At 39.3% G+C, this 27,667-nt stretch overlaps 2 protein-coding genes across 5 annotated transcripts in view; one reads left to right on the top strand and one right to left on the bottom strand.

Annotated features, from left to right (window-relative positions):
• cmss1 (cms1 ribosomal small subunit homolog) overlaps window positions 1-9,804 on the bottom strand; it is a 37,262-nt gene extending 27,458 nt beyond the window's left edge. The window contains exon 1 of one of the 3 annotated variants that reach the window (XM_061053286.1): window positions 9,678-9,804. In XM_061053286.1, the coding sequence (XP_060909269.1) occupies window positions 9,678-9,726 (49 nt within the window). In that variant the 5' untranslated portion in view covers window positions 9,727-9,804. The remainder of the gene's footprint in view (window positions 1-9,677) is intronic. The other 2 variants (XM_061053284.1, XM_061053287.1) reach the window with 2 other exon arrangements.
• LOC132986703 (filamin A-interacting protein 1-like) lies at window positions 164-5,422 on the top strand. 2 transcript variants are annotated; one of them, XM_061053280.1, is made up of 3 exons: window positions 164-324; window positions 1,654-4,189; window positions 4,664-5,422. In XM_061053280.1, exons 2-3 carry the CDS (start codon window positions 1,973-1,975, stop codon window positions 4,880-4,882), a joined length of 2,436 nt encoding a protein of 811 aa, XP_060909263.1. In that variant the 5' UTR covers window positions 164-324; window positions 1,654-1,972; the 3' UTR covers window positions 4,883-5,422. The 2 variants fall into 2 exon arrangements, with proteins under 2 accessions (XP_060909263.1, XP_060909264.1); XM_061053281.1 differs by lacking the exon at window positions 4,664-5,422 and having other exon boundaries at window positions 165-324; window positions 1,654-4,510.
• Window positions 9,805-27,667: the final 17,863 nt, after the last annotated feature.

The raw sequence follows: 27,667 nt of genomic DNA on the forward strand, positions 1-27,667 counted from the left end.
CTGTCCTTCCCATTAGCCTCTTTGGCATGGCTACACAATGACCTCATCTGGAATGGGCTGAACTCCAGTAAAAACACACAATCACACTCACACACATGCACAGCGGTAGAGCCTGTACAGTCCCATATAAGGACTTGCTGATGATGTAATGGGCGCCACTGACTGCGAGTGAGACTCGGTGTGCAGAGCACTTCTCATAATGTTTGGTTTTCCGGATGGAATGTCCACATCACTGGGATCTCCGGGAAAGGGAGAGGTGAAAGAGTGAAGACTTTTTATTCTCTGAGGATTTTTTAAAGGACAGAGGCCAACAGGACAGCACAGGTAGGACAAGTAAAAACAACTTGTGAACTGTGGAAAGATATAACACACATTTGGAGAAGTGTGTTACTTTTAAAGTAGCTTTTTGTGGCATGTTAAGATTACGGGTAAAGTATGTGTTGATTGAACGTCTGATAAAAACACAAGACCTATCGTCTTTGTGATTCTTTACATTTTTAAAGAAAGAGAATTGACAAAACCAAAATATAATCGAACAGTTAGAGAATGCAAAAACTAATGATGTTCAACATCCTTCAAAGTTACAATTCATCCATCTGTTTTATTCAAAATGTTAGATCTTTTTGAGTTTCACCCACTTTAAAAACTTTCTTAAAAGCAAATGTTGAGGATGCTCTGTATGTTTCAATTTCCCATCCTCTACCAAAAAACAGGTTCAGAGTTTTTTACGTAACATTAGCAGCTCGAAAGATTTTGTCAAACAATCAAAAGCAACTCTCCGTATACTTCTTGGAACATTTTCAGCCCGATCACACGGAAAATGATGTATCCAAGCATGGAATGTGAAACTGATATTTACTTATTTTTGCTTTTTGAATTTAAAGAGCAACCTTAATGTCCGCACTCTCAGTACCTCAAGTCTACAAAACTAGCCGAACATTTCTATGAGGAGTTTGATTCTTCATTGTAACAATCAGCTGTTGATGGCTCACTTTGATCTCTGCAAGGACACTTAATGTACGGTGCATATTTAAATTAATTTGTACATTGTTGGTTTGCATCTGGGGAAATGTGAGGAGTGACAGCACTTTTGTAGCCAGTCAGTAATTACACATGGAACAGGGGGGAATTCCTGCCTTTCCTAGCTGGAAATGGGGTAGCGTTCGTTGTGCACAGGAGGGGGGTGATTGGGTGCAGCGTTGAGGGTACTCAAGGGTAGTGGAACTTCTTAATTAACAAACACTCCCTGCCAAGGGACCATCTGCTGTGACAGTCAGGAGTGCTGCAAAGAGAGTGCAACACAACACGGAATTGCATGGCCATATCATCTACATTTTTAAGGGGTTACATGTGGTACACATGCAAATTAAAGATGAAAACACAGATACTAATGTGCAAATGAAAATAAAGTATTCATAGCTTTTGCAGGAATTTGAGTTGGGAGGAAATAGTGGTACAGATTCTTTTCAAAATGAAGGAAATGTTTATACTGGAAACACATAACTAGAATTAATTGGGGTTTCAAAAGTGGGGCCAGGAGGTTAAGTATAAACAAGAAAAAAAGTTTCCTTGGAAGCAGAAATAAGAGTGAAATTACATAATAAAAACCCCAAAAGTCCTTTTTAACATGAGTGTAATTTGTTTTTCTTACAGACTTAAGCTCCTGCTTGTAAAAGAGAGAGAATACCACAAGTTACAGGAGAAGAAAAGTGAAAAAGAAGTATCAACTCTCAAGGACGAGCTGAACAAGTTGAAGGCTTTTGCACTGCTGGTTGTTCGGGAGCAACAGAGTCTGAGCGAGCAGCTGGAGGCACATCGCTGTCGTGTCAAAGAACTGACTGCCATCACTGACCACATCGAGCAGGAGGTCAGTGCTGCTCACCCCAGTGCAAAGAAGGCAGAGCACACGTCTCTGCACCTTGAGGTGGAGCTCAACAGCCCGGTTTCTTTTTTCAATCGCAGCCAGAACACCATGACGGCCCCGAGCCTGCTGTCAGAGGTCGAGCTGCTGAGAAGGAGGGTCGTGGAAATGGAGGGAAAGGACGAGGAGCTGATACGCATGTGGGACCAGTGTCGTGACCTCGACCGTAGACTGGGGAGGGAGACCAGCTACTGCCGCAGCCTGAAAGTGGAGGTGGATAAACTGACGGGCCGAATCAGTGAATTGGACAGGATAGAGGGGGCTTTAGGGAAGAGCAAACAAGACTGCAGTATCCTGATGGGCAGCTTGGAGCAAGAGAGGGAGGTTAGCAAGAGGCTGTCTGCTGAGCTCAACACTCTGAAAGTTAGGGTGAAAGAGCTTGAGGCTGTTGAAAGCAAACAGGAAAAGAGTGAAGCAGTGATTAGACAAGACCTCGCCAAGCTCAGATCACTGACTGTAGCTTTGGTGGAGGACAGAAAGACTATGGCAGAGAAGCTCAAACAGGCTGAGGAAAAACTGAACAGGAAGGAAGGCAACAGGAATGAGCAAAGCAATTTGGCAACAATGACAGAAAGACTGAAAGAGGAGATGCAACAGGCACTGGGGTGTAAGGCAGAGTTAGAGGGAAGGATTAGGGACATGGGAAAGGAAAAAGAAGAGCTCCAGGGCCGACTTAAAGCAGAGGAGGAGAGGAACAGAGAGCTGCAGAGTAAAATGACCATAATGAGAAGTAGGCTACAGGTGTTGGAAAACAGGAAAGAAAAGGAACAAAAGTACACACACAGTTCTGTTCCTAACAACACCAACCATCGGTGCCAAACAGAGGACAACAAAGTCAAAGAACTGACCCAGGAGCTTGACAGGCTGCGAAAGAGACTACAGGACAAGGAGGCGTTGGAGGGAGAACTGATGCAGGTGGAGGAGGACTTTGAGTCCCTGCAAAAGAGGTTCAAGGATGAGCAGAGAAGGTCCCAGGCTCTAACAGAGGAGCTTCAGGCGTCCAAGAGGGAGCTTTCGAGATACGAGCAGGCGGAGAAGCAAGACGTCAACCAGGAGCACCTCCTCCTTTGCCGTCTTCAGAAGGAGCAGGTGAGGTCTAGACTTTTGGGCAGGGAGGTGGACTCTCTGAAGGAGAAACTCCAGAAGCTGATGGGAACCGAGGAGTCAATCTGCAGGGTTCAGACCGACCACTCGACGCTGCAGAGGAAGCTGACCTTGCAGGAAGGAAGGAACAGGGAGCTGGCAAAAGACATGAAGGAACTCAGCAGTGAGCTCGACAGGTACAGACAAAAGAAGAACCTTTCACCTGGTGCGAATGGACAACACTTCTCCGACCTTCATCAGACCACCAAAGAGGTGCAAACGGATCCAGCAGATAGCCTGCCTCCTTACAGCGATCAAAGCAAGAGAGCAGAAGAAGAAAAGCAGGAGGAGGACCTAAACCACAATGAGGCGGTCTCAAACAGAAGAAGCTCTCTTGTCAACAACCTCAACAGCCTAAACACTGCAAATAACAACATTATCCAATACAGCAATCAATCAGCCAATGGCATGGATATGCACCAAACTGCTAATGGTGAGCTGATGACGTTGACACACACGCCAGGGCAGCCCTTGCACATTAAAGTAACACCTCACCATATCCTCAACACAGCCACACTTGAGTTCAGCAGCCCAACAGGAGATGCAGCTACGTCCTACACCAGCACTGCCGTAATTCCAACAAGCGGAGCCTCGCCTAAGCAGAGAATCACCATCATCCAGAACTCCTCTCCTCTCGCAGTTAACACTAAGACCCCGCCTTCAAGCCCAGACTGCAGAGTCTCCCCCACAATCTCTCGGATGCTGAGCACAAATTCTCCACGCTCTGCGACCCCCGACCAAAACAGCTCCCCGATTCAGATCGTGACAGTCCGGACCTGTTCTCCAGAGCCGGAGGAGGTCGCCAATCAGACCACGGTCTACTGCAAGACACCGGAGCGTCAGAACAGCTGGCAGTATCAGAGGTCCAGCAGTGTCGACACGAGTCCAAATATCATCACCACAGAGGACAACAAGATCCACATCCATGTGGGGAGTCCATATATCCAGTCTGTGAGCGGTATGACCCACAGTATGCAGCAACCAGTCGGGTCGTACTATCTCCGACATGAGCAACAGACACAAGTGCTCGCCAATGGCTGTCATGTAAAAGGTGTTGGCAAAATTACAAGTAGCATCACTATTTCCCCTTCTACCTCCTCAGCTTCACACTCCTCTAATATAACAGTAAGTGGCCTTTGTGATTAGGGGAAGATGTATATGATCGGGTTCTCAGACACTTTCCTGGACACCATTACTTCAAGGAGAACCTATTGTCTTTGTAAATATTACTAAACAAATAATTCCCGGTGTTTGTCATACTATTTGTAAAGCCTACTTCAATTAGTTAGTGTGCAAATGTACTTACTGAATTTAACTGACTGTTTGACGTGTTTTAAGCACCTGTATTAGAGCTAGGCTATACATCCAAATGTGTAATATCCTTTTCACATTTTCATTCTGTTTTATTGATGTTTTTTTCCTGTTCATTAAAAGTGTTTGTGTCGATTTTGTTTGTTCACCTTGAATACTTTCGAGAGAGGGCTGCCATCTACTCAGCTAACAGATTTCGAGGCGGTTTAAATGCAAAATAGTTGGAATCAGTAAAGATAAAGTGAGAAACTGGTAGAAGCCTTGTTTGATGTTTTTTTCCCCCTCAAGGGTCAAACTACACACTGCACACATCAAGCTCTCCAAAAAGAAGAAGAAAAAAAGACTCCTGTGTTCATTAGCCATATTCTTAAAATGAATAAAGAGAAACTTGCTGGGATGGAAGAGGTTTGTGTGTTTAGCTTGATCACCCACACAGCCAAATTTAACACAACTGTGCGTGTGTGTGTGTGTGTGTGTGTGTGTGTGTGTGTGTGTGTGTGTTTGTAGGTGTGCAACCTTCGCCTAATATGCACTGGAAAACTCGGCTCATTTTTTCTGACACAATAAAAACACCTAGAGGTGATGGGGCTGTTCGGGTTTAATGATGGTTGAATTACTTAAAGCTTTAGCTATTTTGAGTACAGACTATAAACCTCAAATGGAATCATGGTCCTAATATATTTACCATTGGCAACTAATGGATGAATACACTTTAACTACTGCATAAAAACATTGAAATTATGCTCAGCTTCTCCTCATTATTTACTGTAAAATAAAAATAATCCAAGCACAAAAAGGCTTTTCATTGCTGGTCAGTCTCGTCTTGTTATGAGCACATAATCTCATGCAAGCTTAACCCCTTAATGAAGAGATATAATCTTTATTATCATTGTATGCAAGGACACAACAAAACTTTGTTAGCAGCAATTCTATACAGCAGCGTTTACAAAAACAAAAAGATATTTGTGGTGATATGAAAAAGAAATATGCAAAAAGTGGCCAGAGCAATTGCTGTTCAGTGAATGAATGATAATAATAATAAATAAATAGACAGTTGTGGTGACTGAAATAATATATAGTTATTATTTTGCAGTGACTGATTAGGTAAACAAATATATATAGAGAGATATAGTGCAAATAAGTTAAGTTATAGTGCAGTGAAAGACAGTTATTATTGTGCAGTGACTGGATGAGTAAATAATTAATGAAGAGATAAAAGACACAGTTTCTTATGGCAAGATATTACAACAGGTTATAACTATAATAATAATAATACACATGTTAAGTCACTAAAAAGTCATGTTGAACTGCTTGGTATTTGGTATTTCCTCTCCTTGTACATTTTTTTTTTTACAACTGAAGTTTCAACAGCTATTTATAAAGCAGCAAACGATGAGAGGCATACGGGGTATTAGAGTATTCAATACAAAGCAATAAAGTAGCCAGGCAGTTATCATGGGAAAAAATGAACAAAATCACTTTGAATCATGAGAGCATGTTTGCTTCACTAAAGATGAAAACACTGATGAACAAAGTGAAGTGAATTTGTTCTGGAGAAACGTATCGTCTTAGTGTTTTCTCACACATGAGGCAAAGGGTTTTCTTAAGCAGTGTGTGGATGGATTTATCACCACAGAGAACAATTTATTAACAATATCAATCTAAAGATACATAACCAATTATATTTTACTAGCTCTATAAATACATATATTTGTAATCTCTTGTGTATTAATGTGTTTGTATCTGATTGCAATCACCAACAAAATAACGTCACCTCTCTGTTTAAGCACTCTCTCGTAAACTATTTGTTTTTCATTTTGTCCTAAACTCACTTGACTTTACAATTACTGGTATCTGTATTTGGGGTTAGCCAAATCATTACATGAATTGGCAACAAGCATCAAACCTGAAAGACAACATTGGAGTTTTATGTAAACACAAGCAGTTTAAGATCCCCTAATCTAAGGGTCAATAAAGACAACATAATAATAATAGTAATTCCTGTTAGTTCCTGTCTTACATTATATGTAGTAGAAAAAGTGGTGATAAAATGTCCCATGTAAATCAGAAAGTAGCTGACAGCATTGGAGGACAAAGTAAGACTTCCTGTAGTGGAAGAAGCGGGTAGAGAACCCACACTGCAGGTAAATGATGACAAACACAGACATGCATTAACTACAATGACATCATCAGTTGGCAAGGTGGAAACCAGATGTGATATTTGATGACGGTTTATGGCAGACTGTAGCGTGTCCTCATGAGAATCTTTGTCATCAGTGTGAGCACAGCGCCAAATGACATCATGTCATTGAGCGTCAAACTGCTTCTCACGAATCCCCTCTTCATTTCTAAGACTGACTTCAGAGTCATATGCTCCATAAGCTCACAGACTTCAACTCCTCTTTTCTGTCTTGTCAGTTTTCAGTCAGCCTCACAGCGTTTTCTGTCAAGCATATCTCTTTGATACAAATGGGAGTAAGGATGTGATGTCAGTCAGTCAGGGTAAAGGGACAACCTAGAAATACAGTGTTGCACACCCTTTCTTTTAGATGGAGAACTGAATGGGTTGCTTGTATATGATTTCTCCAAAAGAGCCAAACTCTACAAATAAGGGTGTCAAAGTGTCAAAACATCAAAACATGCATAAAGTGGAAATGCTTCTGAAAATACGCCATAGACCAAGTGATGTTATAAACTGCAATGCTGTGTTCCTGGTTGAAATTTTCATAAACACAACAATCCGTCGAATTCTTATAATTTTACAGCTTCAGAATGATCACAGACTTGACAGGTAATCAAGAAGGAAATTAGTCCATATTTCTGGTAAAAACAACACACATTTTAGTTAGCAGTACGGACCAAAATATGGAAGCTGGTCTGGTAGCTAGAGAGGAGCCAGGGCACCTCCTGAATACTGCCATTGAGCAAGGCACCGAACCCCAAACTGCTCTGGTGCGCTCCCTGCATAGCAGTGTGTAGCAGCCCCACTCTGACATCTCTCCATGAATGCATGTCCACAGGTCCTGTTTGTGCATGTGTGTGAAAAGCATGTCTTTAAAATAACAAGAGTGTAAACCAGAATTTCCCTCAGGGATTAATAAAATATACAAAGTTTAAAAAAATAATAATAATTGCATTCAACCACGCTAGCATTAAGGTGTACATTTGTGGCTATCATAACTGTTCAGTAGGTATAAAAGCCTTTCTTATTGTTTTGTACAACACCAAACTGAGTAATGCTGACTAGCATGTGTCTATGTTAGCTCACTGTGCTTGTATGCAAAACAACATATCCACTTGACCCAAGTGTTGGGGCTCTCCATCTAGGATCATGATGTTGTGCACCGCTGTTGTAAAGTGAATAACATTGCAATGATGTCGCAAAAGAAGACCAGTGGTGAAATCCATACGTATGACATCTTTCCACAAACAACAACCACTCAACAAACAGGTTAATAAATCCACAGTGGTATACACATTATAACAGCTAGTTATTCCTCTTTTCTCTAATCAGATTCCTCTGGGGGCTGCTGAAGAAGCCTTGCCCTACAAGGACACCCAAGGCTAAAGGATTAGCTAATAGAAAAGGAGACAGAGCCCCCCTTGGTGCATAGAAGAGAGCACCCACCAGACCTGGATTACAAGACATTTATCACTGCAGTCTAATGTTACCAAATAATCTCATCAAAAAAACATGCAATGTCTAATGTTACCAAATAATCTCATCAAAAAAACATGCAATGTCTAATGTTACCAAATAATCTCACCATAAAAATATGCAAAATACAGCATACATCTTTGCAGTTGTGAATGAATGAAGATATGTTTGTAATTTTAGGAGGATACATTGGCAACACAAATATGACTATAATTAATAAATGAGTTGAATAAAATTGAGCGAAGCGGAAGTAAATATGATTTGACAACATCAAAGGGCATGTGTAACTAATTAGTTTTTCTGTTTACACATTATCATTATTTGTATGCTTACTGTAGTTAGGAGGTAAGTGTGAATGCCAGTTATTGGTAAATATATTCTATTATTAAACATTCAGATAATCTGCCAGAATGTTTCAATTTGTTTCTTACTGGGTCTTTTTGGATACTGCCTGTGTGTTTGTGTAAATAAGATAAGATAAGATAATCCTTTATTTATCCCACAACGGGGAAATTTACATTGTTACAGCAGCAGGTTATCCAACACACAATATGAGTAAAAAACACAATGTTAGCAAATCTAAACACAATATAATATTAAATACAAAGTAAATAAGTACTAAAAAGATATCAAAAATAAGAATGTGAATATATACAACCAGGACTTAACATTACTAGTCTTAAATATGAAATATTAAATATGGAAGATTAAATGTAAATGTGCAAAAACAGAGTCGTAGATGGTTATAGATTAAAAAATAGTTCTGTTTACATCTGATAGTCCGATCACTGTCCACTTATATCTACTCTTTTTATATTTTGTATTTTTAAGTGAAGTTTAAGCTTTAAGTTGTATTTAAATTGACACTTTATATTTAGGTTAAAATGTTTCATCTACTTGCACTGTTGTTATTTTACTGCTCCGTGTGCCTTTGAATTGGCCCCCCCCGGGGACAAATAAAGTTTTTTTGAATTGAATTGAATATTTTCTAAAATACATGCAATGTTATTCTGCTTGACAACGCATCAAAACTTTGCTGCACGAAGAATTGAGGTCAACAATCCTTAAAGAGCATCACTGCCCTCTATTGGTGCTCAGAGTGCATAAAACCAAAACCAGGCAAAAGAAACAAACTTCTTCAGTGTGTAAATATCAGAGGAGATGAGGAGCAGCACAGTGAATACAGAAAGTTAAACCTGACAGAGACAGATAACTAAGCTTCAATTATAGATACAGGCGTTGATGGAACATGTTGACATTCACCAGTTAATGTCTGTAGCCTACATATATGTATGTGTGTGTGTGTGATACCCACATGTAAACATGCTCTCACACACACGTGTTAACACATAACAAGCCCTGCTACCAACGCTACCTTCCCCTGCCATGACAGAACAGAGGTAAGATGTAAAGATACTGGTACTGTGTGCTAACCACTTGTCACCATGTGAAATGTCGATGACGGTTTACAGGCGGAAATTAAAGTTTACATTAAACTCACGGTGGCTAAGCTAACGTTAGCTGACAGTTAGCTACCAACCAACCGGCGTTTCTATCGACGTGCTAAAGACAGTTCGCTCTTCAGGATACAAGACGACGTCACGAAAACAAGTTTTAGAAACACTTAAAGAAACAAAGAGGTACCTGAATTACCCTCGTGGTCCCACCACTCGTCACCCAAGTCGTCTCCCATTTTCTGCTAATGGTTAGCCGGTCCAATCCAAATCTACCGCTGAGGGAGCAAGCTGGCGGTGTGTTCATATGCAGCTCGTCGAAAACAAACCTTTACACATTCACAGATTAAAACCGTCATATTTACAGTATATTATTAAAACACACGTCAGGTCAGATATATGTATGAGGAGTTTGCCTATATCCAAACGTATATATGCTTTATAAGCATACATAAAAATTAAAGATAGCCTACTTTAGGATGAGCAGAGGTAGAAGAAGTTTAAAAAAACTACAGTTATGAAGTAGTCTCGGTGAAGAGTAGCACTTTTTCGAGATAATATAGGCTAATGTATTTGATATGCTCGTTGGCAAAACTAATAATAATAATAATAATAATAATAACTTTATTTATATATTTTATATATATATTTATATAGCACCTTTTAAAAACACAGGTTTACAAAGTGCTTTGACAAACAGCAAAAACAAGAACAAACTAAACCAAACACAGAAGAACATAAACAACAGCAAGAACATAACACATGCAAAATACTAAAAATTATTAAATACAATTAAACAGAAAAGAACCCATAGTGCACGATACCCAACAGACATATATAACCCGACCATCACAAGAACCATCATAAGAACCCAGGCAACACAAGAACCCAACAACACGAGCTGAGACCAAGAGGAACCAAAGATTTAAAAAGATGTAAGAAACTAAAAGAGATAAAAGCAAATAAAAAGATAACAGAAATAAGAAGGTAAGAGCAGTAAAAGAAATAGAAACAAGTGGTTAAAGGATTTAAAAAAAAAAAACTATAATATTAATAAAAATAAAAAGTAAATATAAATATAAAACATAAATAGACAAAGTAAGATAAGAAATCACCAAGTTAAAACATAAGAGCATAAATACTAAGTAATGTGAAAGCATCATTTGGCAGGTTATGGATGAAGATGAAGCTAATTTAAAGCTATATTTTACAAGCTTGTTATACAGTGGAGTGTATAATTGAGTGTATTAATCTGAACGTTCAGTGACTGAAGAAGGCTAATGGAGTGAAAACTGCAAATTTGTTTTCTAAAGCAATCAATATATTTTGACAATCATCCATTCAAGGAACAACCACATGATGGTGGGGAGATAGGCTCAGCTTTTGCAGGCAAATCAACAATATTTCACACTATACTTGAAAGGATGAGCATATAGTGACTGACAGGCTTATAAGTGTTTCTTCTCAGACACAAAAAAATACACATGAAGGCAATTGTTATGCCTCTTCTGTCTTGTTTTTCTGTCAGGGTCAGTTGGAAGCCCTTCTATGTCTCCCCACAGTATTTGATGTTGAAATTAATGAGGACGCATTTTAGGAAATAGACTTAAACATCAGTGGTGGATAGAGATTTTGATTTTGAAGTTGCAAATATTTAACCCCCCCCCCTCTCTACACCATGTACTGAACCATCCTATAAAACATTTTCTGGAAATGTTTAAAGGCACTATTTTTGCGTTCACTTATTTAATTTTCTATAAAACTAAATTCAATGCCAAATTAAATATATTTTCAAGTGATATCATATTGATAACTTCACATGCAATCCTCAAATGAATCATGCACTTTTATGATAAACGCTCATTTAGTTTCATAAATATTGCTAAATTTGTTTTCTCATAGTATACATTACATCTTTACATCTCCTGTTATTATGGTTTGGGCGGGATGCTCTTATTTCCGTACACAGAAGAAAAGAAAAGGAAAGACAAAGGAGGAGGAGAAGGAGGACGTGTTTGGAATAGTGCCCTCTTTTCTGCAGCTGTAGCGGAGAGGAGGGAACAGGTCCTGCGAGAGTAATTGCATGCTTTTTTGTGTTTCTGTCAAAATCACACATTTCTGGCTGGTGGAGGCAATGAGATGTTTGATTAAAGCTTTGCCACAGAAAGAAAAAAAAAACTTCAGACTTGATTACTGAGGGGAAATTATAAAGGGCTCAGATTGGTTGTTTAGTGTGGCCCTTTACAATGGAGGGGGGGGGGGAGAGAGAAAAACAAATCAAGAAAGAGAAAGGAAGGATGCAGTCAACACATTGTGCTGCGGTCTGCCAACATTCAGGCAGGACAATGGAATCTAAATGGCAGCTTTGTATGTAATTAAGCATCATTCCTGTAATACACAGGCCTCCTCCTCATTTGTCATTCTCTCTGTTCATCGTCTGGCTGTGTTCTCATCAGGAGCTGGAAGCTGCAGGGAAACTTATCAAAACTTAAAAATCTGCGTTTCCTGTGTTAGTACATAGGCCTGCATGATATGAGGCAAAATATGCAATCTGCGATATAATTGATCGATATTGAGATAACGATACGAAACAAAAACTAAAGAATGCATAGCTATGGGGCGCTGGTGGTGCAGTGGCGCAGTGGTTAGTGCGCGCGCCCCATGTATGGCGGCTGTAGTCCTCCAAGCGGGCGGCCCAGGCTCGAATCCAGCCTGTGGCTCCTTTTCCCACATGTCACTCCCTACTCTCTCTCTCTCCCTGATTTCCAACTCAATCCACTGTCCTAGCTCTCAATTAAAGGTACAAAAAGCCCCAAAAAATCTTTAAGAATGCATAGCTATAACTCACAGTTTCTGCCTATCTGCTGTTCTCCATCTTTTAAACAACACCTGTGTTTGTAACATGTTGCCGCTGAGTCTAAAATAAATCCAAAAAGATTTTTTTCCCACCGCTAAATACAAAGTAATTGATCTGAGAGTAGACGTTAGATAGCTTGATCTCCACCTGACTGCATCAAAAAGGTGTTAAAGTACGGCCGTTACACTCAGGCCTCCATCCAACAGGTGTCTTGTCCACATGCTAAAGGCTCATATATCACCATAGCAATGAAACTGCAAATGATTGAGCAACCGTAGTTAGTAAGCAGACCTGTCAGTATAATGCACTGTAGGTTTCAATATAGACACTGTCTTAAAGTCATAAAGTAACATCAGCTTTTCAGTTTTCAACATTTCAGTTTTAATGTGGACATAACCAATATAGGATCTTTTATGTCATTGATTCCCAACTTGGGGTCCAGGCCCCCCTAGGGTGTCACCAAAAATCTCACCCAGAACCTCCACCAGATACGTGTGCATTTCTTTTTCGCTCGATAATACGATGTATGTGGTATAAAACCACTTAAAACACAAAAACAAACACACATACGGTAATTGTTCTGAACTGTCCAAACAAGGTGTTAAAAAAAATAAACCGAATGTTTTAATGTTGTTTTGGTGTCTGACTTCCTGTCCCGATCGATCTTTTCTGTGCTAAATTCTACAATTCTACAATTCACTTAGCAGACGCTTTTATCCAAAGCGACGTACATCAGAGAGTAAGAACAACACAAGCAAGGATCTAGAAAAAAGGGAACAATGTCAGTAAGAGCAAACGATCAGCTTTGAGTCTGATTGGACACACAGGTGCTGACAGGAAGTGACCAGAGGCAAAGCACAACATTGAGGGCAGTTCTTGAGAGCTCTAATCAGTATAGAAACCATCTTATAAGTCGTCGTTATCAAACAAAAACCATCGTCATTACCATCATCATCATCAATAATATGGAGACCATCATCATTAAGTTAAGTTCAGATTTGGGACAGTTTAATATGAGGTCCTAAATCAGATATAGGGCCGATCTTTTGCATTGTGACATATCGGCCGATATTATCGGCTGGCTAATTGATCAGTCGGGCTCAGATTCAGACATTTGGTAGGATACAAGTAAACTCCTGAAGACCTAATTTTTCAGCTTTGGGAAACTGTGATGAGCGTGTCCCACAAGAATAAAGTACATCATCCTCAGCCAAGAAAATGTCTCTGACATATTAATCCCTTGTTAAACTATAATTTAGCACCTGCATTTTACCACCTTCATTTCAAGATTAAATATAAAAGAGAGAAGATTTCAATAAGTACGATTGTTAGGTACATGTAGGTGGAACTTGTTTGAACAGAATCAAAGAGTTGGTTAGGTCGTATCTAATTCTTGGCAAGAAAGAAAACGTTTCCAAAAATGTCCCACTGTACATTTAATCTGGAACTGTTTGCTTGAATTGACCTATACTGAGCAGATGATGCAATGTGTAAATTCTGATAAAGCAAAGGTTTTATATTTACAGTATGTTGAGGTAACCTTGTCAAAACACAGACAAACATGATGCAAATAGATCTGAATGCAGACAAAGAAGTGGGAAGTTGTAAAACTGCTGAAAAAGAGTGAAAAAGAAATGGATGTAATTGTAATTAAAGGCGGACAGCTGTCTCTTCGGGCCTCTGTGATTGCACGCTGCTGAGCATCGGTGTTAATGTGTTTATTTTGTTGTAAGCAGCTGTTCCTCAACTTCCTCATTTTAATGATCACAAGAAGATGTGTTATTTTTGGTTGCCATTCTCCTCTTTTTACTGAGGGTTTTTTTTTGTCAGCTGGCTGAGGAGAGAGAGAGAGCGGACACAGACTAATTATGGCTTTGGAAATGTTCGGTCCTAATTACTACACATCCACAAAGGCATCTATTTCCTACCAATTCTCATGCCATGCATTCCCACTGTGATAAAAGTAACCCTCTTCTCTTATAGCTAAGATGTGCCCAGGGATTCTTTTGAATCGTTCTCCTTTGTTTTAAGCATTGAGGAACACACAACTCTGTTTTTTGTTCTTTTGTTTGAGACTGTCTGTCTTCTTTCTAAACCAGCAATAGATTACCTTTAAGTGCCATGTAGGATTTATTTTCTAGCCTGTCATCGTCAGACGGATTCACATATTCAAATTTGTCCCTGACCTCAGCTCCTTTCACTTCCAAGTGGTTTTATCAAGGTGCGAAGACCATTCTCGAGACTCTTTCACCGATCAGAGCTATGAAACTTGTGGTTATGCTTCAAGGCTTAATATCTACCTCAGACGTTTAGTACTAATGGCTTCTTTTTCATCAGAGCACTCAGACATTCGGTATGAGGGCTGCTCGATTATGGCAAAAATCAGAAAAATCTGAATCATGGAGAGGGGCTATTCATAATTTTATTTCAGAGCTAGGACAGTAGATAGAGTCAGACATCTAGGAGAGAGAGAGAATGGAGAATGACACGCCCACCCGCCCTGAACCCGAGCGCCCGCTCTTGAGGATTTAATTCTCTGTACACAGGGTGCACGCAATAATCACTAGGCTACCGACGCCCCTGCGTTTAAGATTATTAAACACGATTACACGTTGATTTTTACAACACCTGCATGAACTTCAACAGTCTTCACCCTCAAAAGACAATCGATAAATGAAAATAAATAAGTGAAAAAAATTCAAATGAAGAGGAATAATAAAAATTTCAGGTTGTGGTGATGTTCTCTTTGTGGCCAAACTATGACAACAAACACTGTGAAACATTTACCACACATGACAAGACACAACACAGAATGCGGGAGAGTATCATTTAATCTCAATTATCTTGTTTTCATGATCTCGGGACTCAGAAATCTTCCTTGAAATTGAAACTCGATTAACTGCCCAGCAATGTTTGGTTTTTAATAATTTAGTAGTTCACCTTCTATTTGTACATAATGTGAATTTGCAGTTTTGTTAAATTCTGATGCCATATGGGATTGAGCAGTGCCTTTTTATTTGCTAAAAACAAAATATAAATGTTGACAAATGTATCAAATTGACTGCGTGATCCAAGGCTGTAGACGAGGGCTGCACAATAAATCACTATGACATTGTTTGTGCAATATGACAATTCAACACATTTCAAAAGTCTGAATTTATGAAACAAACAAGTCAAATGATTTTATGTGAAAAAAAAAAAGCAATACTTTTTTACTTTTTGATGCAGTCAAATGAAGCTGAAACTTGCTATGAGCTACCCTTAGATTAATTAGTGCCAATTTAGTGGTGAAAATAAAGTTTTTTTGATTAATTTTGGATTCAGGGGGATAAATGTTTCAAACATACTGTAGGTATTTTTTAGTACATGCAGAACTGCAGATAGAAACTGTGAGTCACAGCTGTCAGCACTCTTACATGTTTCTTTATCGCACCTCTTAATTAATGCACATATAATCACACATTGCATTTTTTTTCTCATACTGTGCAAGCATATTGTATAAATGTCATAAAAGTCAGATTTCTCTGATCAGGAGTCTGTTTTTGTTGCCTTTCAGGGTTAAATATGACGAGATAAGCGACAGAAATTTATTTTCTCAACGTGAATCTATTTGTATTAACCTTGTCTTAAAAGTTCACTCCAAGCCAAGGAGAATAAAGCATTTAAGTGAACCACAGCAGCTCCTCTTAATTTTAATGAGGCATTAAAAAACAACAAAGAAATGATGATTCAAATGAATGTGAAACCAAATACTGTAACTGTCAAGCCGATATGACACCGCTAGAACGCGGGGTCAGCGAGGAAGTCAGGGGCTTGACAGCGAGTGTGTGCCCAGGTAAGAATAAACAGGAAGTGACCTTGAGCTTTCTAAAACTTCACATATAACTTCCCATACAGGTCTGCGAGTTACAACTGTATTCATGAGCATCTGCCTGAGCCTGACCTGAATGGAGATGTGATGCATTCTAAACACGCAGCAGATATTTATCTGTAGCTGCTTCTGCTGTCCTTTTTTTGTTTTTTGTTGTCATGGCTTTATGTTAAAGAAAACTCCATTATGCATACATTGAATTCCTTTAATGTAAGTATAATAAGTAGATTAGAGTTAGTGTTAAAGAATCAGTTTGTGGTCATGTGTACACTGTAATGTGGCCTAAGGTGAGACGGACAAAATACATCGTCCTGTACATGTGTCATGGGGTTAGCGTTATCTCAGAGCAGCCATCCTCATGGCGAAGGTCCCACTTCATGTCAACCTCACCAACTGTCTAACCACACGGGTCAGGCGGCACCTGATGGAAGTTTTAAGGTCGCTGACTGCAAAGTGTTCTGAAGAGGAAACGACAGCTGAGGTTACATCCTGACACAGTGTCCAGTTGAATCTTTAATGTGGCCGGCGTTTCAAATCACCATGGGGTCAGTTCTGTTGCCTCGGACAAGAGTTCATCTTCAAACACGTGAGGCCAACCACCGGTGGGAAGTTGTCACGTTTCTGTCGATGTGGTGATTCAGTGCAAGTAGGGCCAAAGTTAGGACAATGGAAACACCGACGTCAGGTGAACTTGCTCAGGGAGTTGTTGTTGGATTGAGGTGGATACATAAATTGGTTTTCATTGGAGTATAAGTACTTAAAGGCTTTATATGCGATTTTTTGATCCAGCAGATGTCGCCCTCGAGCACCAGCATGAAACCAAAACAACTTGCGCTGCATTGTTGTGTTAGCATGCTAATGCTAGCGATCTTTATTATGCTCGTATCTTCACACTGCATGTAAATTTACCTGAAATGAGCGTGATCTAGAAACACAGTTAAGCAGTGAGTACAGTATGTTATTCTTCTTTTCTCTAGTCCCTCAATTAAACAACTTTTATACGTGAGGGGAGGAGTCAGCCGGCCGTCCGGGCGATGTAAACAAACTGAAGATGGGACTCTGAAAACTCTGAAAACATCACAGACAGTGGGACTCGGGTGTTACACCCATTGTAGACAGTCATGACTCACAGAGTTATTTTCAGAGGATATACTTGATTTATATCACATTTAAGTGTGTAAAATCACATATAAAGACTTTAAAGTATCATTAAGACCCTTATAGCTAATGAGGGTGAGGGTCTTCCACAGGGTCTGCCATATTTCTACAGTGGCCCAAATTGGACAAACCCAACACTGGCCTTAGGGAGGGTATTTAAAAAAAGGAATCTTGACTTTTAATGGTGCTGTGATTCCATATTCTTGAAAGGATTGGATGAGTTCATTAATACATTGTTTGCAATCTGCAACTTCATTGATAGATTCCAATAAATGTTACACACTATTTTCTGCTAAATCTGAAATAAAGTATCTCTTCTTTTTGGTTTGAGATAAATGCAGAACATCCCTGATTATACACACCAACATACAGGCCTCTAGTGTGTCAAGAGAGAGCTGGGCAACATCTGATAACTTACCAAAAATGAGGCTGAATTTGTTTGAGTCTCAAGACTATCAGTTTGAGACAAGAGTGTTGTTTTAGAAACAAGAGAGTCTATGAGCTCTGTACTCCAACTCTCCTCAAGTATGGCAGCTTAAGGCTACAACCGGCAAATCCAGCTCCGAATCTCAAATTGAATTGCCAACGATCAGATGGCATCGAGTGTATTTAGAGAGCAGGAAACTGAAGAAGAATACTTGGGGAGAAAACACATTTCTGGTGTAGCTATGGTTATACTGCAACTTTGAAAAAAAAAAATAGTCCGTTAAGAGTTTGATATTGTTAGAAATTAGCAAGGCGGAGTGGATGGTTTGCTCTTCAAATACTCCCGACTAGTATAAATGTAACTTTCATTTAAGGTCAAAATTTCTCTGGATAAACATCATAGACTTTTGTTACACCAGCCACAAGAAAAAAAAAGTCACAGTTGAAACATTTTTTATTTTTTAAAAGGTTTATTTTTGGGCGTTTTGTGCCTTTATTTGAGAGATAGGACAGTGGAAAGAGTTGGAAATCAGGGAGAGAGAGAGAGAGAGAGTGGGGTATGACATGCGGGAAAGGAGTCACAGGTCAGAATCGAACCTGGGCTGCCCGCTTGGAGGACTTCATCCTCCATACATGGGGCACGCGCACTAACCACTGCGCCACTGCGCCACAAGCGCTCCAGATTAACATTTTTTTATAAATTTTTCTCTTCAAATATATTTTCTCTTACCAGTATCTTCCTGAATATTGGTTTTGATATCTTTTCACTGCTGTCTTTATAGGACAGTTACTTACATGTGTCAAGGATTCTTCTGTATCAAAATGAGGCTCAAGTATATCAACAGTCTTAAAAGGGTCAGCATTGGGACTCCGGTAGCCTAGTGGTTAGTAGGGCCCGACTGATATGAGTTTTTTTGGCCCTATTTCTGACTCTCTCTACTGTCTTATCTCTTAATAAAGACATAAAAGCCCAAAAATAAACTGTTAAAAAAAGGGGGCAACATGTGCAGAACGTGTTTCATCCTGTCAGAATTTCAGAAAAATGACAGAACATGATCTTTATGCTCAAAGTGCTTGCTGTTGCCATGTCTACAAACACATAAAAAGTAATGTGTGAGTTGGTTTGAGTGATAGCAAAAGGGGTCACGCATCCGACAGAACAGATAACGCTGCTGTCAGAAATTCTTGCACAGTTGTTGTTGTTGACCTTTGTTCTCAAGAGATCAGACATTTTAATACCAAATTTGTCTTCTTACTCACCTTTTGTCTCTCCAGCAGATGGAAGAGAAACTACATCCCCATGTGTGAGGATACAGCTCGGAAAGTCTCTACAGTGTGTGCAGAGTGAAATGACATCCTGACATCCTGTCCTCTCTCTAATTATGGTAAGTGACAGAGTGATTGTTGTTAGGTGCAGTACTGACGCCATAGAAAGGCTAAAGGGTCGCCCACGCAGCGAGCGGGTTAGCGACAGAAAGGTTTTTTTTTTTACTCAGCAAGTACATAACCAAAGGGACACTAAAACACAACACAAGGTGAGTGGGGGACTTCTGGGTAATGCAGCTGTCAGAGAGGACCTTGCTGGAAGTGTGGTGTTATGTGACCCAGAAGAGGAAGGCCAGGACATGTGGAGAAAGAACAAACACCTGTGTTATTGACTAAATGAGAGGAGACTAATGGAATATAAAAGGCTTATGCAATGGACTTTAGCAACTGCAGGAATGAGTCATTTTTTTTTATACCAAAAGTAAACATCCTTCTGACTGAAAAGACAAACGAACCGTTTGCATTTCCCTCAGGATCAAGTATCTATCTATCTATCTATCTATCTAGCTATCTCTCTCTCTCTCTCTCTCTCTCTCTCTCTCTCTATCTATCTATCTATTTATCTATCTATCTATCTATCTATCTATCTATCTATCTATCTATCTATCTATCTATCTATCTATCTATCTATCTATCTATCTATCTTTACTTTTGAAAATACTTTTGAGGTTTCTGTTGGAGAGTTTAAAGATTCCCAATGACAACAACAACAACAACAACAACAACATACATTTATAATACATCAATTCAACAAGTTTACATTTTAAATAAATCAAATTAAAACAAACTCCTTCATATCAATCAACGTTCCTGGAGAAGTTAATCTTAAACAATAGGTGTTTTCAGACCGCAGGAACTTCTTCATAGTTCTAGGAACTGTTGGAACCTTCGTCCTTTTTTTTTGAACTATGAACTATTTGAGTTCCTTGAACCCCATTAAGATGAACTTTTTGAGCTCCTGCTTCAGAGTAAAACAGACAGAAAAAAAGTTCCCATGGTGTGTACTTCTCAGGGAACTCCCTAGTGGATAGTTCCTCTTTAAAAAGTCCCCAGAACTGTTTCTCCAAAAAAAACACCGACAGTAATACTAAGTCACTTTGTCAATGTTCAGAGTTCTTGGATCTTGCAAGTGTCTTGCAAAATCACCATAATATAGCTTTAAATTAATTGTTTGAATTGTATGTAGCCCCTGATGTCCCAAAAAGTAAAAAAAAAAAAAAAGAACATATCTTGTACAACATCATAACTTGTGGGGACACAATAATTATATTGTGCACTCAAAAAATGTTTTGGACTACAGGGATGTAGAAATGGAATGTATATGGTTTAAAATGTAACCCCCTCCCCCCCAAAAAAACCCTATCCAATTAAAAACAAAGTCATAAGATGTTTTCCAGGGAAATATGGCATCAAAAAAAATGTTTACAATAAACTTAACCTCATTTTTATGCTTCTTGGGAGGATTCCTTCTTTGATTTTGGTCTAAATCAACCGTATCTTAAAAACAAATATAGTCCAAAATACTCTGTAATGTATCATAAATAATTTTGTCATGGCCTTTGTTCTGTGTTAAAGCTGCCTGGATCTCCTGAATGTTTCATAATGTCACCGTAATGAAGCGTTGATTGAATTAGGGTTCAATCAAAACTCATTCTTTTTATTTTATTGCATACTGTGTAAGAATTGACTACATGTATTGTTTCAAAGGAACTAGAGATCACACAAAAAAGAAAATGTCTACACTGTTAAAGCATCCAAAAACACAGACATTGTTACTTGATGCACTGAAGAAGCAACAAATCAGAACACTCTTCGTCAGCTGATTGTCAGGTTATCAGTATCCATCAATAGCAATCGCTCCGTTACTCAGTGAATAATATTGTATTCGATTTTTTGCCCTGAAAAGAGCAAACACCTCGTTGCCTGTCTGCCTTCATCGATCGTAAGTCAACAATAGAGAGTTGGCATTTCCACAAATCTGATTGTTGCAGAACTGCATGTTCCCTGTTATGTAACAATTCACACATGTAGTGTAGCAGTGCTGCTGGGACATACTGCACTGAGTCTGTTATGGAAGACTGTTTATAACAGAATAAATAACCAGAAACATGTTGAACAGGTTTTTTCTCTTCCTCTACATATCCACTTTTTCAGTCCACACAGAGAACCTGTTCATGTGTTCCTTTAAGAAAGGTAGCCCCAGTAAGTCCCCATTAGATGTGCTCTGGAATTAAGGTTGTGGGCGTTGCCAGCGCAAAAATAAAAAACGTGAATGAACAAAGGCCCTTAAAAGACTTCAATACAATCTGAACCTGAAAGACAAGAGTGAGGAAATGTGTATTGTCATTCTTTGATTATTGGCTGAAAATTTATTTTTAATTAAAATTAAAAAATAATTAATTAAAAATTAATTATTTTTTATAAAAGTGACATTTTGATTAAGAATAGATGATGAGGCTTTGGGTCAGAATGGGTTACTGGCTTTATCTTACCTGCAGTGCTTTTGTCAAATTGTAGCTGTGAGTCATACTGCTTTTGATTGCCAAGGAAACTGCAGTTTCAAGTCAGAATGCAGAAACAAACCCGTCGATTCAGTGGAGCTGGTTGATTGATAGTTGTAGACTTAGCTTAAAAAAAAAAAAAAAAAAAGTAAAATATCACCTGTGGCCTGCTTTAACCGGAAATCTTATGAAGCAAATTCAGCAGACATTGTTTTGTTGAGTGTTGTTACCTTGGTTAAAAGTTCACTTTAAACTTTAGTCCACATGGATGAGAGGTCTTTGAAGTGCTCAGAAAACATGAAAATATGGTCCTCAAAGTCCAGGTGAATGGACAAAACTCAACCGCCTCATACTTATCAAATGAAGGAATCAAAGGCTGAACACATACGACTGAGGGGACAATGTTCTGACATCATCAATAAAGGGTTTTTATCTGTTTAAGAAAGTTGACATCTGTAGACACCTGTTACTCAATGAAACCTTTTTCTACAAAGAAATGTGCATGTATGAAAAATTTTTCTATCCTGTGTATCTTTGATAACATGCTGAGATTCCAAGTCAGACCCCAGGGAATACAAAATGGACTATGATATTCATAAAAACAAAAAGATGCAGATATGAAACATGCCGTCACTCACTAACATTTTCTAGCCAATGGGCACCTATCAAGAAGTCATCTTAGTAAAAGATGAACAGTCTACAGCCTGCTGTGTGATGGCGAAGCATGTTGAGCCATGATCCAGAGAAGCTGGATTTAAACTGTGGTGAAAATCCTTTATTTCCCGGTAGTAAAACATCAAGATAACATCAAAGTTTGAGTCGAAAAAGATAATTGAAGGTCACCAAGATTAACATTATCTCTTGTTATTCTTTAAGATTTATTTGTGGGCTTTTTATGCCTTTATTTTAGAGACAGGACATTGGAAAGTGTTAGAAATTTGGGAGGGGGAATGACTTGTGGAAACGGTTCCACAGAAGCAGAGCAGGATTTTTCTGGCACAACTTCACCAGCTTACAAGGTGCATGAAGAGTGCAAGGCTTGAAAAGCTCCAGCAACACTTGTAGTATGAAGATCAGCTTTATTAACAAATTAGACCGACATGTTTCAGCTTGTGGCCTTCATCAGGGTCATTAAATGTGGCCCAGGTCAGATTTGAACCCGGGCCGCACGTTTCGAGGGCTACAGCCTCTGTACATGGTACGCGCAAACTTCTGTCACCAGCGCCCCTAACACTGGGCTTCATTCACCAACCCTTCTTCAGAACAAATTTGTTCTCAAACCATACTTAAGGAACTTGTTAAGAAGATTCTGTGATTCACAGATGTTCCTTTGTGGGATTTGTTCTTCGGTAAGATGAGAAGTTACAAAAATTTAAGAGCACTCTTACCCACATTTGAGTGCTGACCAGCTCGGGCAAAATGCTGCTTATTGCATTTAATTTAAATCTACAGTTGAATAATATTATACGGTTTACAGTACATGATTAATTAAATATCTAATAATTATTTTATGATCAGAGAAATCACATGACACTTTAATTCACACACATGATGTTTACTGTATCCCATGTGTCTTTACCCTGTGTAACCTTAACTCACACTGCTGAATTAAACAGTTTGTTTGCTGCTGACCTCCTGCAGTAGTACCTCCACTTCACAGCTGATAAAGTTTCTTCTCTGTTAGGACTCTTGGTGCTCCGCCGGCGCCATTTTCAGCCCGCCGATAGACATCTCCACAACCTTGTTTCATGCTACTATCACGTGTTTCTGTGTGTCTGCAGAGCCCCGCACTCGTGCCCTTTTTTGGGGGCGATTATATGCTAATTGGGAACAACAGTCTTGCTTTCAATTTAGGAACACAAGGAGATCAGAACAGAGCTGCCAACAATTCAGTCATTTAAGAAAAAGTTGTTGAATCTGATGAGGCGTCGTCTTAGAAATCTCGTGTTTAAGAGGATATCGGTGAATGAGGCTCATTCTCTTAAACCTGAAACGAAGACATGAAAATCTGAAAAACATAAAAAAAAGGGTAAGAATAAAAAAAGGATACTCATGAAAAGAACTAAAAGAGCAGACAAGGAGTGAGATGTTATTCAATGTTCAGTAAGTACAAAAAATAATTTGTCAAAATGCTTTTATTTTGAAGTCATTTTTTGTTCATGAGTTTTAAATAATGACATGATTTAACAAATCATCTTTTTATCTTCTAACTTATTGATCTCGCTCTGAATACTTTCAAAAAGTTTAATTTTTAATCCGTAACATTAAAATGTAATAAGACATAGTGAGTAAAATACATTTAACTAATTACTTCAAAGACAAATTATGGCCGCTAACCTTTTACAACTCATGAAATAAAAATATCTGCATAATTAAAGTGGTCACCCTTCCAATCAATGCATTATTACTGGTTATCATAATCATGAAAAAAAAACATGCATGCTAAAGCTCTTAGGGCCGCCTTGTCCTCGTTAGCGCACTATATACTTTATGTAAATAAGTCATCAGCCATGAATACGTGAGCTTAGTGAGATATCACACATGGGGATGATAAGACGGGGAATGAGGGGAATGCGAGAGAGGAGAGAGAACGAGAGCGGGCGCGGGAGGAAAAAGAGAGGAGGGAGATTGAGTTTGACTCAGAGCAAAGCAGTAAGAGGGTAAGTCAGGATGTCCCGTAGGTCATGAATAAAAGACCAAAAAGAATCATTTGGGGCGTTTTCACTGCCTGGTACAGAACGTCACAGTGTGGATATCAAAGAGATTAGTAACATTGAGTAACATCTCCCTCCTGGCCTGCTCTTTTTAGTTGTTTTCATTTAGTTTTCTCTTTCTTTTTCACTCTTTTCCCGTCCGTTGCATGGTACAAATGAACTCGGATCCCACATCCTTAGAGAAGTGTGTGTGTGTGATGTTATCAAGCTAATCTCTGCTCCATCAGTACTTCATGTTCTCCTTGTCAGAAAGGGAAAATAGTGCCCCTCATATGCACTCAAATGAAACGAAAATGTAATTTGCGAGCTTGTTGTGTTGCAGGTTCTGTCACTGTCGTTCAGGGAGGGCCAGTGTGTTTGCTTTGTCCAACGGTGCTGTGTGAAGGACAGCACGAGAACGGAGGGAATCCTTTATACATACGGTAAGCAATTCATTTTCTGATCCAGCTCCAGATAGCGGCTGCGAGGGACCATGTCGTGGTATTCTAAAAAAAAAAAAAAAAGACGCTCCGCAGAGGAAGATTTGTCTTGTCACTGTTCTTCTGCAGGTCCTCGCAGCTTATTTCCATTTTTGCAATCAGCTCATGAGCAGCTGTGTCCATTGATAACAAAGTGATGTATTTGTCTGTAATTGTGCTCTGATGACGGGAGAACATATAGAGGACTCATAACTACGCTACATATGCTGATTCAGAGTCGCCCGTTATCTACCTTTGCGTAAATATTCCGTCAGTGCTATCTGAAACCCCCCCGTGCATTGAGATGTGAAAGTGTCGCGCGGTATTCTTCTAAATCAAGTCAAAAAATAATCTCAGGAAGTGACTCACCAGCTCTTGCTGTAGGAAGGAGCATTTTACAAGTTGCTACACAATAGATTTGTATTATTCCGCTCTTCTGCTGTTGGCAGTGATAAGAATAGGAAGAAAGAACACTGCCAGCAGAACCCAACTAGAAATAGTCCTGCATCCACATAGCGCTGTGGAAATAATTGCAATACCAGCTTCAAGCCTCCCTCAGTGATTACAACTCTATAAACATTGTTGTCTGATGTGCTTTTACAATATTATTCTCCTACAAGTCTGTAATTACTTGATGCAAACTGAGATTCCTCTCTTCATAACTTGTTTTTTAAAGGCTTTATATGTGATTAACTTAAATATAATAGATAATCAAATATATCCTCTGAAAATAACTCTGTGAGTCATGACTGTCTACAATGAGTGTAACACCCGAGTCCCACTGTCTGTGATGTTTTCAGAGTTTTCAGAGTCCTATCTTCAGTTTGTTTACATCGCCCGGACGGCCGGCTGACTCCTCCCCTCGCGTATAAAAGTTGTTTAATTGAGGGACTAGAGAAAAGAAGAATAACATACTGTACTCACTGCTTAACTGTGTTTCTAGATCATTTCGGGTAAATTTACATGCAGTGTGAAGATACGAGCATAATAAAGATCGCTAGCATTAGCATGCTAACACAACAATGCAGCGCGAGTTGTTTTGGTTTCATGCTGGTGCTCAAGGGCGACATCTGCTGGATCAAAAAAATCACATATGAAGCCTTTAAGTTTGTGCCCATCTGGTCGACTCCAGTTGGAGAAATGTATGATCTCTTTGCTGATCCCACTAGTGTGCATGGAAATAGTAGTCGATGGGTCGTCTTCGAATCCAAAGATGGGTGATTGGTTCCCCAAATTCCTGCAATCAAAATATAAAAAGCATCATTAGGTAAGACACTAAAACCCCCCCAAAATTCTGCGTATCACAATTGGTGTATGAATGTGTGTGAAAGTGTGAATACTGACACGTGGTGTGAAGCGCCTGGAGTGGTGGGAAGACTATGAAAGTGCTGTATTAGTGCAGTTCATTTACCAGGCAGGGATGCTCTATTGAGTTGGAAGGCACAGTACAGAATCGAGTTTTTGAGGCTTATATTTGATACAAGAAAAATCAGGATATTGGAGTGCAACTCTTAATCCCTGGATTGCCCCTTTAGACTCACAGCATTGCTGCTGCCGCCGCTGCTAGAGGTCTCTCCATCAAACAAACAACAACAGACTATAGGTTTTCATATGGGTTAGGGATCATGGGAGTGTTTGTCCTCATTGTTAAACTGCTGTCATTGCTAATAAAATTCAAATATCGCTTATATCACCTGTCCAGGTTATTTGGTGGCTGAGAGGTGTTGAAGCCAGTCTGTGAGGATCCCACGGCTGCATGACTGTGCAGGAAGCAAAAAAGTTCAAAACATCTAAAGAGCATACAAAAGGCTAAAAGAACAATCCACCCACTCTTAGTGTCCATGAGCTCTTCCTCATTTAATCCCGAGAGGAACAGAGACTCTTAACATCGCAAAACGTTATACTTGAATTCAGCCTAAACACTCCTTCTGAAATCCTCCAAACACTCATCCACGTGTAAGTCCCTTTGTCTCCCCTTACAGACACCTCACTCAGGTCACAGGTGCCAGTAATCCTCTTTCTCTCGTCTGCTGGGCCACACCCACTCCCTCACACGAGCTCTACTGTGGAGCACCCTGTCTGCTACTGAACCACTAACTGGTTTCCACCAATCCCCCCCCCCCATGTGCTTTTATTATTATGTGCTTGGAGTTTTTTGTATTCTTGTGCTAAATCATCCAACTAAACTTAGCCAAGTAACACATTACATTATGCCAAGCAGGCAATAACTTTAGGATATTGCAAGTCCAAGCTTTGTCACACAGGACTTGAAACCACAAACGTCTTGTTTTTTAATAAATTTAATAGAACAAAATGTGATACAAAAACAAAAAAAACACGACCTGAATTTGAAACTTATTTTTTAGCAGAGAACAAGATCTCTCTGTGCACTACCTCCATACAGCAGCCAGAAACAGAGTTAGGACTAAAAGGTAAATTAAACATTTTAAGGGTTAGATAATCCCATGAACAGTTGGTGGTGGAGACAAAAAACAGAGCAAAAAGAATTCCAACATGACTTAATTTCACCCCGTGGCCTGGCCTCAAACTCCTATTGCTGTATATCTGAATCTAAATAAGAAACTTTTTGACCTAATAGATGATCATATGTATATGCTGTATTCACAACTTCTTTCTGCTGCCCATCACAAGAGTGGATGTTGCAGTATTAAGCCCATGTCTCTATTTCATCAGGGTATGATTCTTTTCTTTTCGGGGTGGTGTTTTGTTTTGTTCAATCATCTTTTACAAACAGCCACCATGTGAAATGCCTGATATCAAATGTTGCATCAAATCTAATTTGAAACTCCCTTCCTCCTCCTCCTCCTCCTCCTCCTCCTCCTCCTCCTGTGGTATAAGAGAAGCTCTT

This window comes from Labrus mixtus, chromosome 13 (genome assembly GCF_963584025.1).
Source record: "Labrus mixtus chromosome 13, fLabMix1.1, whole genome shotgun sequence".
Classification (NCBI taxonomy): domain Eukaryota; kingdom Metazoa; phylum Chordata; class Actinopteri; order Labriformes; family Labridae; genus Labrus; species Labrus mixtus.